Genomic DNA, 13,061 nt, shown 5'->3' with positions numbered 1-13,061 from the left:
CCTGCCAGATTTACTAAACATGACTTAACTTTAAAAATTGTTGGTAACTGGCCTCTAATTGCAATGAAGTATAACAAACAGAAAAGTGAACGAGTCATAATGTACAGTCTTATTTCAGTATAGTTATTAGTGACCCATCCACAGCAATCCCAGCTGTCATTTCTTTCTAGCATCTGTAATTGTGCCCTCATTGCTTCCGATGCACTGCTGTAACTAGTACATATGTGTCTATGTGAGGTGATGTATCTGTTTATTAAAGTTTATTGGTGTTGATATAGTTCCTTAGATATTCAGTGGCCAACCTGAAAACATTTTTTTTCTCATTTCTGAGTTCTCATCTGATTTTCAGATGTTTGAATGTGTAAATGAAGGTGAAATTCTAGTTGAAAACCCATCTGGTTTTCTATTGGTTGTTCCCTCTAAAATATTTACCTTCTAGGATTAGTATATACTAATTTTATTTGTTTTCCTTGTGAAGGTTTCTGCTCTGTTTGTTTTGATGTTGTCTTGTTCCTATTTGTAATTTATCAATTCTTTTTATCTTTCTCATTTTTAGACTTTTACTGGTTGGTGGATGTGAAACTGCTGAAGTGGGCATACCAAAAGCTGCTAGCTGTGGACTCTCTGCCTGGAGAGTTCTTTCAGGATCACCTTATTATAAGCCAGTTACTCATGGTGGAGACAGGGTCACTGCAGTAAGTCTTCGTTGTGGTATTTCACTTTGCTAATAGGTCTTAGATAAGCCCTTTGTAAGATACAGAGAAGGAAACAATTTGCCTTAAATGAAGAAAGTAACCTAATGCAAGTGAAATTTTAGGACTTCTTTCAAGTATCAAATTTACCTAAAGAATGTTTTATTTAACTTGAGTCTCATTTTTAGTAACAATATTTGCAGATATCAGAAAAACAGCCTAACAGTAATCCCATTACTTGCGTTTGCTTATTTAGACATTAACATTTATTAAGTCCCTTTTGATGTGCCGGCAGCTGTTCTGAGCGCTGTTACGTGTAGTAGCTCATTTAATTCTCAGTAACCCTTTGAGGTAGGTATTGTTAGTAGCTCCAGTCTGTTGATGAGGAAAGTGAAATTTAGCTGGGCCACCCCACTAGCAAGTGGCAGAATGAGGGTACAAACGCTGGCATGAGTTCCCCTGTTCAAGTTCTTAGCTGCCTTCGTACTTCCATTTTGTTCCATATTGATCAGTGCTATTCGTCCAACCATTCATTTATTCTTTCTTTAATTGAATTTCTGTTTTCTGTCAGTCACTCCTTTATGCTGTAATAGTCAGTATAGGCTAGGCTCTGTTGTGATAATAAAAAGAGCCACATAAACAAACAAATAAAACTCCTGACATTTCTGGGGGTTACCCCATGAAAGTGTGTTCCTTATTTGTGGCAAAGCCTGCTGTTGATATCATGACTACCCTGAACAACTTGTTCCAAGTGATGACTAAAGGATATGTGGGGGCTGGTGACCTCTTGAGGGCCCGCTGTCTCAGTTCATGGCCTTAGGAGGGGGGAGGAGAGGACTAAAAGGTGGGACTTTTTAACCGTCTTACACCAGAACTGGCATCACCTCTGCTCGCAGTTCATTTACTGGAACTCATCATGTGGCCCCTCCTACCTTGGGGCCTGGGAAGTAGTTTTCTGTGTGCCCAGACAGGCAAGAAAAGCTAGATATTAGTGAATATTCATTGTTTCTACCATGTTGGCCACTCTGTGATAATATGTATCTTGACTTTTTTGTATAAACTGTAAGATCATAATTACGTACCCTGTGCTTAGCCTGATACTTGGTGGGCACTCAGATACGGTATTTTTCTAATGAGGGAAGAAACCAAGAAATTAAGGTGAAACATGGTGTAAGTGAATGTGCCATGCTAGTTATTCCTATGAATGTATTTGTTCCATTATTTCTGCCTCAAAATATATTGATTTCAAAATAATCCTGTAAAACAATGGTTAAACGTTTTCATGTTGAAGAAGAACTAGTGAAGAAGTACTTTTGAAAAGAAATCTTTAGCAATCATAGTAAGCTTCCGTTAATTATTTTCTTTAGTTTTTAGCATACGCTGAAATATGTGATTGTGAATTTAACCCAACAAAGTAGTAGGGTTTTTTTTTTTTTTTAAATTAGGTCAACGTATTGGTTCAATATGGCACCAGACCTCAAAACAGTTTATATTCGTACATCAGTTTATACAGTACTGTGTCGTGTGCTTTTTCTTCCATTCATGGTCCCTTTACTCACTCTAGCACCCATTTATTCTCTCTGCAGGATCCAGTAAGGAGTCCAGTTTGAGTGTTATTAGCCCCATTTCACAGATGAGGAGCCTAAGGCTCTGGGAGATCTTAACAACTAAAAATAGGGCAGCAGGGGTGGAACCAGATTTTGTAGCTCTTGTTTAGCACTTTCCTCACTCCCCATGTGAAATTACATACATCTCATTGGCATTGTCAAATTTATGCTGTGATGATTATCCCATAATTTATTTTTTAAAAAAGAGTGAGTTAGCAGTTGGACATGTTATTTCATATTTGTTATAATTTAGTCATGTTCCTGTCTCCGATTTCACACCCAGCTTGTCGTTTTATATGTGAGATGTATCAGGGCAGATCCTGAAAAGGGTTTGAACAATTTTATCTCTTGATTCTGTCTGAGTGTGATGTCTGCAGCTTATTTTTTTAGTTTTTAATTTTATTTTTGGCTGTGCCACGTGGCTTGCGGGATCTTAGTTCCCCAACCAGTGATTTAAGCCGCGCCCTCAGCAGTGAAAGTGCCGAGTACTAACCACTGGACCGCCAGGGAAGTCCCCGTAGCTTATTTTTAAATGGTTCAGTCAAAAAACATTTTTTAAAAAAGTATACATACACATACAGTTAAAGCAAATGTGGCTAAATGTTAATAATTGGTGAACTCAGGTAAAAGGTATACTGGTATTTCATTGTGTAATCATTTCAACTTTTCAGTAGCTAGGAAATTTGTCAAAATAAAAGGTTGAGGGGAAAAAAAGGAAGAATTGGTAAGTATGGAGGATATAAGGCGAGAGAAAGTAGGCAAACTGTGAAGGGCCATTTCAATATGGTGTAATCAAGTATATTTGTGACAGAGTCTGGGACAGGGGAAGGCATGGAGGACTGTCACATACTATGAAACCTTTTTTCACCGTGGCTTCTTTAAATTCTCCATGCTTTCACTTTGCTCCTTACTGAAGTATTGGAATCTGCTCTGCTATGTATGGTCCTTCCCTCTCTGGCCTGAAGCTTCAATATTGGAGTCTCTTAAAGGAAAATTGCTTGTGCAGTGACAAAATAAGTGGGGGGAAATACTGAATTGCAAATTGAGTGCCCCGCCGTACGATAAACTTCTTGAAATGCTGCAAGTGTACTTTAATTGTGTTAGTGCCTTTTTTTTTTTTTTTTTTTTTTTTTTTGCGGTACGCGGACCTCTCACTGTTGTGGCCTCTCCTGCTGCGGAGCACAGGCTCCGGACGCGCAGGCTCAGCGGCCATGGCTCACGGGCCCAGCTGCTCTGCGGCATGTGGGATCTTCCCGGCCCAGGGCACGAACCCGTGTCCCCTGCATCGGCAGGCGGGCTCTCAACCACTGCACCACCAGGGAAGCCCTGTTAGTGCCTTTTTAATGTGTCTTGCAGCTAAACGCACAATCATTCTGTGTAGCCTTCCCCTACCTCAAAGTAATTTGAAACTATAAGATTAGTTCCTCTTGTCAGGTGACAGATATTGTCTGCATGGAACCTCTTATTGTTTGTTTAAGGCTACTATTGTTTTGGGGTGGGTATCCACCGAAAAATGCTGCTGACACATATATTCTCATCTCTCACAAGGCTGCTGGGTTGTAAAAGAGGCTATGCAAAATTCCATATATACCTTGAGTAAAGTTTCCAAATTAATGTCCGTGCCATCTATAGGAGATAGTTTTATTTATTCATTTGTTCAACATCAAATCACCGATGCAGGTATCAGAACATACAGGTAGCAGCCCTCAAGGGGTTTACTGTACTGGAGGTACAGCTGTGCCCACAAATAAGGGCAAGAAGCTATAGCAAATACCAGGGGAGAGTTCAGTCACTGCGGGGAAGGAAGGAGCCCGGCTCAGGAGTCAGAAGGTTGGGATTGGAATTCTAGCTCAGCACTTACCACTGGTGTCTTAAGGCTCTTGCCAGGATCAAATGAGGTAAGATATATGAAGGCCGTTGATAAACAATAAAATGTTCTACGGTGTTAATTATTATCTATTTGTATTATTAAGGTGGAAATTTTGGAAAAAATGTATAAAAAATGAACAAAACTGACTTTTTTGTTATTGATGCTGCTTCCTTTTCAGTATAGAATGTTGTTCTGGAAAGAACACAGGGTTTTTGAAATCCTGTTTCCCTGAGAAAACAGAAGGAATCAGAATATTTTCATAAGATCCTACCACCTGCCTACATATGCACCTAATTTCCGTACCTTTTCTCTTGTTATTACAGATGAGCTGTACTTGCACTAGCTAAGGCCAGCTCCTCCGTTTGTCCACTGGATCTCACACTTGCTAATTGAAGGATGTTTATCCACATCATGAATCTTGCTGCCCATTAGGTTTATCAGCAAACAACATGCATTTATTTTTGCCATTGTAAAAACTCTTTAGTTTTAGGGGACTTAGAACCTACTAAATCCTGCTACCAGCCCATTTGTTCCTTTCCTTCAGCATGTTCAAGAGTCATCTATACTTGATCCATTTCCAACTTTTCTTTTCTCTCTTGAATTCACTTGAATGGGGCTTTACCTCCATGATTTCACTGAAACTGTCTTACTGATGTTATCAGTGCCCTCCAGTATTTTACCAGTTTATCAGGTTATTGGTATTCTTTAATTCCTATTAATTGCCTATACAACAATCAGTTAGTTGGTTTTATTTTCCCCTTCTCCTTTTTCCTCCCTTTTCTAGTTGCATTATTTCTATTTTGTCAAAACACAATATTTATACGATAGTTTCAACCCTCATCATCATGTTTCTTTAGTCATAGATGTTCATTTATGTACTTTAAAATGTTCCTGTCCCTTTGTTTGAAGTTTTCCCAGTCACCTCTTGGTTGGATGAAATTATCCTCTAATAGGTATTTTGAGAAGGGCTCACAGATGAAGAGTTCCTTAAGTTCTTGTGTGTCAGAATTGTTTTTCATAGCCTGGACATTTGAAGGAAAACTTATCTGGTTATAAAATCTTTGGTTTACCTGTTCTTTCATTGAACTTTAAAAAAACACAGCACTATTGTTGCTTTGCTTTTATGTGGAATTTGAAAAGTTGATGCAAGTCAAATTATCTTCTCTTTGTATGTTACTTGGCCATTTTGTTTGGAGGCCTTGAGGATTTCCTTTATCTTTTAAATCTAGTATCCTTCTTGGAATATTTCTTGGAGTTGATTTTTCTGGGTTAATTTTCCCAGGTACCTGTTCACTCTTTCAATATATAGATTCAGGTCTTTTTTCATTTCTGGAAAGTTTTCTTAGACTGCAATTTTTGGCAGTGGTTTTAGATTGACCTTAGTCCCCTTTGGTAGCTTGTCGCATCTGTCCTCCTGGACCCTGCAGTGTGTTTTCAGTCTGCTTTTGCTCACCACAAGCCTGTGTCGGCCTGGGTCAGGGTGGGTGGGAGCGTGGGGATGGCAAGAGCAGTGGAGATGACACACTGGAGTTTGGTGGTTTTTCTCTTTCTACTTACAATGATTTTGAAGATCCTTGATCTTCAAGTTAAGTGAGGGTGTGGTTTTCATGCAGATTTATTTTTCTCTTCTTGTATTTTCTTGTTTTTGGAGGAAATGTGGAGCTAGGCCGTCAGTAATATCTTCAGCTGCTCAGCAGTTCTGATAGGAACATTTTTAACCTCAGCTTAAGAATACCGCCCCCCCCTTTGCCTTTTTCTTTTAAATTAAGGTAAAGTTCATATAACATAAAATGGACCATTAAATATTTTAAAGTATACAGTTCAGTGGCATTTAGTACACTCACAGCGTTGTGCAACTGTCACCACTATCTAGGTCCAAGACATTTTCGTCACCCCAGATGGAAACACCAGACCCATTAAACAGTCACTCCCTTTTGTTTCCCTAACCTCAGCTCCTGGCAGTCACTGGTCTGCTTTCTGTTTCTATGGATGTACCTGTTTTGAAAATTTCATATGAATGGAATCATACAGTATGAGACTTTTGTATCTGGCTTCTCTCTTTTAGCGACATATTTTTGAGGTTCATCCAAATTTTAGTGTGCATCAGTACTTCATTCCTTTTTATGACTGAATAATATTCCGTTGTATGGATATACTGCCTTTTTTAAAAAGTTATTATTTTTATTTTATTTTATTTTTTTTTGCGGTACGCGGGCCTCTCACTGCTGTGGCCTCTCCCGTTGCGGAGCACAGGCTCCTGACGCGCAGGCTCAGTGGCCATGGCTCACGGGCCCAGCTGCTCCGCGGCACGTGGGATCTTCCCGGACCGGGGCACGAACCCGTGTCCCCGGCATCGGCAGGTGGACTCTCAACCACTGCGCCACCAGGGAAACCCTGCCTTTTGTTTATCCATTCTTTAGTTAGTGGACATTTAAGTTGTTTCTATTTTTTGGCTATTATGAATAATGTTGCTGTGAACATTTGTGTGTACAGGTATTTGTTTGAACACCTGTTTTCAGTTCTTTTGGGTATATACTTAGTATGGAATTTCTGGATCATATGGTAATTCCGTTTAACTTTTGAACGACCACCAGACTGTTTTCCACAGTGGCTGTACCATTTTATGTTCCTGCCAGCAATGGACCAGTGTTCCAAATTCTCTACAACTTAAACAATGCTTATTTTCCATTTCTAAAAAATTATACACATCTCTCCCTCTTGCTTTAAGTATATTTCTTAAATCTAGAGACAAAACTAGTCTTGTTTTATTATTTCAAATACTTGTTTCTCAGTGATTTTTTTCTGGTGTTTTTCAAGTATGGGATCAATTTCTTCATGAATGAAATTTCTGTTGGGAGTATTGACCTTTTCCATAGTGATGCTAGGATAAAATGGTAACCTGGGCCAGACTCATTTGAGAAGAGCCACTCATTAGATTCTAATTTGCATAGATTGTACTAGACTTGTTACGTATGTATTTAAAAATACATTTGATTATGGGTACATTTTGTAAGATTTGTCACTTGTTGGATTTTTTTCCCAAACGAAAACAAAATCTCACCAAGATTTCTGATACTTATTCATGATTTTCTTAACCATTTCTTAAAATACTAGATATGCTGTAGTTTTCATTTCATGATGAAAGGCCTTTAAACAATGAGGAAGCCTTCCATTGATCTTTTTTTTTATGATGTGTGTCTATTTTGTAGGTACCAAAGACCCTGGGATTATTAAGGATGTTAAGTGGCAAGTTTTACAGTCGCCAGGGGCAAGAACAGGTAATACAAATTGGCATCTTCGCGAGGGTCCCCTTAAGGACAGAGTTGAATGAATCTTGAATATTACAGATTTTCATCTGAATTTGCTCTTAATTATACATTACAGGGGTGTATGCACTAATAAGACTTCATGGAGCTGTTCACTGAAGATTTGTGCATTTTACTATATATATCATTCTTATCTCAGTAAAGAAAATTAAAAAAAAAAAAAAAAAGAATGAATCTAGTCCTCTTGGATCTGGGGATATAGCCCAAAGAAGTCTCCTGGAATCATTATATATCTTTGAAGTTTCTTATTCTATCTTGTGAATTTTTGTATCCTTGTCCATAACATATCCCTTATGTTTGTTGGTTTTAAAATAAAAAAAGATTCCTTCCTAAATCTGAGATTATTGGTGTTTCAAGAGATTGAGCCACATTTATCCTGGGCTTAACTGTTTTGTTCTTGAATAGGAGAAACATGGATCCATCTCAGAGATGCTGGGCAGTTTCATCCTGGATATACCCGTATGCTTTGGCGCTGTCTCTGAGGGAGATGGTTATAGTCATCCCCTTTACATGGCTCTCACAAGAGTCTTGACATACATGGGGCTTCAGATCATACTCCTTCCTGTTTTGGGGCGAATCAAACAAATTAATTTTCATTTCTTCAATTTCTTAACTAAGGGAAATTGTAAGAAATATGGAAATTGTAAGAAATACAACATGTATTCTCTTGCTGCATTTGTATTTAATATATTTAAAATTTTGAGTCCTAGTTATTTCTGTGCCCTTGACTTCGACTAATTCATATCTTCTGGGTTGGTTTGGCTTTTCTGTCTTTATGTCTGGAAAGTCACTTTCATTTTTAATCCCTTGTATGTTTACAGTTTTCCAGTTAGCATTCTCTTTAGTCATTTCAAGCAGTTTGCCTTCATTTTGCAGGTGAAGAACCATAAGCAAGACTAAATGCCTTGGCCTCTGCCATGTACTTTGTTCTTTCTAATTTACTGTGTTGCCTCTGTTGGTCTTTCTGTTACCATAATAGTGCATGAGAGCTTTACTTTGTTTTCCTCCCTGGATCCTTTCCCATTCTCTTTAATTCCATCTAAATAATAACTGTATCTTTAACAAATTTTAAAGGGTTCATTTTTTAATTCTTTTGATGATAAGTAATTATGTGGAGTGTCAGCATTTATTTATTCTTTTAGTCAGTCAGCAAGCACGCACTTTGAGCCAGCCATGGTGTTAGAGATGAGAATAAATAGATGAATAAAATGCAGTGCGCTTCCTCAAGGAGCCCTCAGTGTAGTGCGGGAGTCAGATGTAGAAGCAGCTGTAGAACAGGACAATATGACACGTTTCATAACCTGTCCTGTAATATAATATGAAGCGCCGTTGAGGTGCAGGGAGGGACCATTGAACTCTGGAGGCGATACTTGATTTGGAAGTGAGTAAGAGATCCTCAGGCGGATAGGGGAAGGCTGGTTGTTTCCAGGCCGGAAGCAGCATGTGCAAAGTCCCGGAAGTGTCGGAGAACACTGCAGAACGCTCCACTCTGCCGTGGGGTAGGGTCCATGGTCTCTTACTGTTTGTGTTCCGTAGTTATTTTATTGGGACCAACATAATTGTATTGTGTTTAGAACAAGAATTATTTGGGGATTGATATATTGGTACATGACTTTGTACCATATCCTTTACATATTAGATGCTGTGTTTATTAGTTGATTTGGTATATTAATAGGCAAATGTAACTGTTCAGTCACTATAAAATGTCCATCTTCTTTTTACTCTTTCTTACCTCCTGGGAACTCCAGATTCATGTTACCTTGTCTCCTGCTATTGGTTATTCTTTTGTGTGGAACTCAGCTCGCTCTTGTTTTCATCAGTATCCTCTATGATTGAACAGAAGGAGGGAGAAGGTAGCAACTAATTTCCTTACGTTTTGATCTTTCTTTGTGGCACCTGGTACTGGAATCCTTAACTGTTTGGACTTTTTAAAAAGACTTTATGAAAGTAGTACTGTAAAATCAGGGCCTTTCAGTAAATATCTGAATGTTATATGAGTATCCTGTTTGTATTCAGTGGTTCCTAGCCCAGAAATAATTATGGGGCATAGAGTTTTAGCACCATCATTTTAGACCTGACAGGTCTCATAGAGATTATGTAATAATTCCTTATTATTGTGAATACTTTCTAGCTTATAAGTCCTTTCGCATGATCTCAGAGGAAGCTTGCATTAATGGCATTATGATGCCTATTTTATTGATGAAGAAATTAAAGCCTCAAGAGAAATGGCTTTCCCAAACTCACCTACCTAGATAGTGTCAGAGATGGGTTTGGTCTTGAGTTGGCTCTTGATGTAGTGCTTTTTTTCACTACCTCTTGTTGGCTTTTGTCTAAACCCTTAGTTGGACAATTGAAGAAGCAGAAGCCAAGATATGTTGTACTTAAAAGTAGCCCAAGTTAAAAATTACCTCTTATCTCAGAAAGAATGATCTGTTTTACTACTCAAGTTTGGTGGCAATTCTATTTCTCTTTTAAAATGTGTTATCTCTTAACTACTGCTATTTTTTTAAAGAGGAAGTGCTTTCCTATATAGTAACCACATGGTTAATATTTAGTTCATTTTGTTCTGTTCACTTGTCAGACTATAAAGCAGCAACACTGATTGGATAGTATTAGAGGGAATGTATATAAAATAGCTAAGGCAGTGAGTGCTACCTTGCAGGCACATGATAAATGATAGTGGTGGCTGCCGTTCTGATCTGTTAATTTCTTTATATCCATAATCATAGAGCCAATAATTAGTAGTCTGTGGGTCCTTTTTAATTGTGGTTTAGTATACCCCAGATTTACATGATTCAAAATAATCAACTGCTGGTTGTCTGGCATATATTATCTTTTGAAGAGTATATGAACAATCAAAATTATTTGTTTTCTTTTGAGCTTTTGTCACCAGAAAGTTTAAATTTATTTATTTTTTAAATTTTATTGAAGTATAGTTGATTTACAATCTTGTGTTAATTTCTGCTGTAGAGCAAAGTGACTCAGTTATATGTTTTTTTTTTTCTTTTTCATATTCTTTTCCATTATGGTTTATCACAGGATATTGAATATAGTTATACAGTAGGACCTTGTTGTTTATCCATCCTACATGTAATAGTTTGCTTCTGCTAATCCCGAACTCCCCATCCTTCCTTCCTCCAGAAAGTTTAAATTTAAATCTTTTCCTTTATGCTTTGGGCTTTGAGGTCTTACGAAGTTCTTTCACATGCTGATGTTGTAAAGATGTTTTATGTTTTCTTTTAAAAGTTTCATGGTTTTGCTTTTCACCTGTAAGTTTTCAATCCATCTTGAATTTCTTTTTATTGGATATAGTAGGAATCTAATTTATAATCTGCTCTGTGTGGCTAGTACCATTAATTCAGTGCTGTATTCTTTCCCAACTAATTTATATAATGCCATAATTTATATACTGCCACCATAATTTATATAATGTCTGTCAGGACAGACATTTACAGAGGGTACATTGTAGCTCTGTTTCTCTGCTCTCTTTTCTGTTTCATTGGTGTACATGTCTATTCTCCTGACAATATCTCACAGTTTTAATAAAGTTTTATAATTAAAAAATAATTTTTTTGAAAAGGGTATTAGCTTGGAAACTTTTTTTTCTCCAAAGGCTTTTTTATTTCCTTCATACTTTTGCAGTGTTCCCCCCCTCAGGTTGTTAACCAGGCTTTTGAGGATGACTTTCTTTTGATTTGAAAACAGATTTCTGTTTATTCTTTGGGGTCAGACTTCTAAACATCAGTGGGTTAGACCACCTACCGAATTCCTTGAGGGCAGAGGTTTATGTTTGTTTTTTTCACTGCAGGTTCCCCAGAGTATAAAACAGTGCCTGGCATGTACTATGTATTATTGAATGTGTAATATTCAGAAAATAATTGTCGAGTGTTGGAAGAGCAGTACTTACAAATTCACCTTTGATTGAGCTGAGTTTTTTTTTCCTTTAAGCGTATGTAGTAATTTAGAACATTTTGAACGTGTGCACTAGAATTCAGTACTTTGATTTTACTATAGCTTGTACATTTGAAAGTTATAATGAAATTGGAAATCACTCATTTTTAATTGTCCTATATAGATGATAGGCAGTTGAAGAAAGTGAGGCAATTTAAACTAATCTCAGTACGAAGGTCTGATATTTAACATTTAAAAAAATCTCTCTTTTAGAAAGGACAGTTGAAAAGTTTTATTGCAGTGTTTGAGAGAAGACACAGTTCCTACTCCAAATATTGCTCCAGTAGGAGAAGGCTTTAATTAGTGTTTTTAATTAACACAAGATCAAATGGACATTTGAGCTAGTGGTTTAGTGTAAATGAGAAGTAGAAATTAAAATCATGTTCACATTATTAATTTCAGTAGTATTTTGTTAGTATTACATCGCTACACAAAAGACTCAATGAAGTAAGGGAAGATATCTTTTGAAAAGTTTTAGGAAGGGATTTGAGATGAGGAGGTAAATAGGAGAATTGACAGTGAAGTTAATTAAAAGGGCCATAAATGAATGACTAATGTAAGAAGACAGTTTACTGTGCAAAGTCCTCTTTCTATGCCCCATGCTGTCTACCCAGGGATGCTAACTTACCAAGTAATTATTTAGCTAGACTACCTTTTAATGAAGTTAAAACCTCATGGCGTAAACGGAAGCAGGTGGTAAGTGATAGTCACTGTTTTCTTTTTCTTTTCCTCACCTTTATTGAGATACAATTTACAGATGAAATTGTAAGATAGTTAAGTTGATGATTTGATATAGGTACCTATACACTGTGAAAGGATTTTCCCCCATTGAGTTAATACATGCATCACCTCACATATTTACTTTTTGTGTTTGTGTATATGTGTGAGAACATTTAAATCCTACTCTTAACAAATTTCAATTATACAATACAGTGTTGTCACCTATAGTTACCAATGTTATACATTAGATCCTCGGACTTTATTCATCATATAACTGAAAGTTTGTACCCTTTCACCAACCTCTCCCTGTTCTTCCAACCCCCAGCCCCTGGTAAGCAAACACTGTTCTACTCACTGTTTTTTATGATTTTGACTTTTTTTTTTTTTTTTTTTGATTCTATGTATAAGTGATATCACGTAGTATTTGTCTTTTTGTATCTGGCTTATTTCACTTATCAAAATGCCCTCCAGTTTCATTCATGTTTTTGCAAATTACAGGATTTCCTTCTTTTTAAAGGCTGAATAATATTCCTTTGTGTGTGTGTATTCCATACCTTGGCTATTGTGAGTAATGATGCAGTGAACTTGGGAGTACAGGTATCTCTTTGAGATAATGTTTTCATTTCGTTTGGAAATATACCCAGAAGTGGGATTGCTGGATCTTGCGGTAGTTCTATTTTTACTTTCTTTAGGAAACTCCATTCTGTTTCTCATGGTGCCTATACCAGTTTACATTCTTACCAACAGTGTACAAGGGTTCCCTTTTCTCTATGTTCTCACCAGTGTTTATCATCTCTTGTCTCTTTTACAATAGCCATCCTAACAGTTATGAGATGATATATCATTGTTTTTGATTTGCATTTCCCTGATGATTAGTGATGTGGAACAACTTTTC

General features: G+C 37.1%; 1 protein-coding gene across 2 annotated transcripts in view; it reads left to right on the top strand.

Annotated features, from left to right (window-relative positions):
* NBAS (NBAS subunit of NRZ tethering complex) overlaps positions 1–13,061 on the top strand; it is a 365,227-nt gene that overhangs the window by 47,758 nt on the left and 304,408 nt on the right. Inside the window, exons 10-11 of one of the 2 annotated variants that reach the window (XM_032652472.1) lie at positions 557–695; positions 7,379–7,447. In XM_032652472.1, coding sequence (XP_032508363.1) covers positions 557–695; positions 7,379–7,447 — 208 coding nt within the window. The remainder of the gene's footprint in view (positions 1–556; positions 696–7,378; positions 7,448–13,061) is intronic. The other variant, XM_032652473.1, reaches the window with a different exon arrangement.

The sequence above is a fragment of the Phocoena sinus genome, chromosome 13 (genome assembly GCF_008692025.1).
Source record: "Phocoena sinus isolate mPhoSin1 chromosome 13, mPhoSin1.pri, whole genome shotgun sequence".
Lineage (NCBI taxonomy): Eukaryota > Metazoa > Chordata > Mammalia > Artiodactyla > Phocoenidae > Phocoena > Phocoena sinus.
The sequence above is the reverse complement of the archived record's forward strand: the minus strand, read 5'-3'. Positions and strand labels throughout refer to the sequence as shown.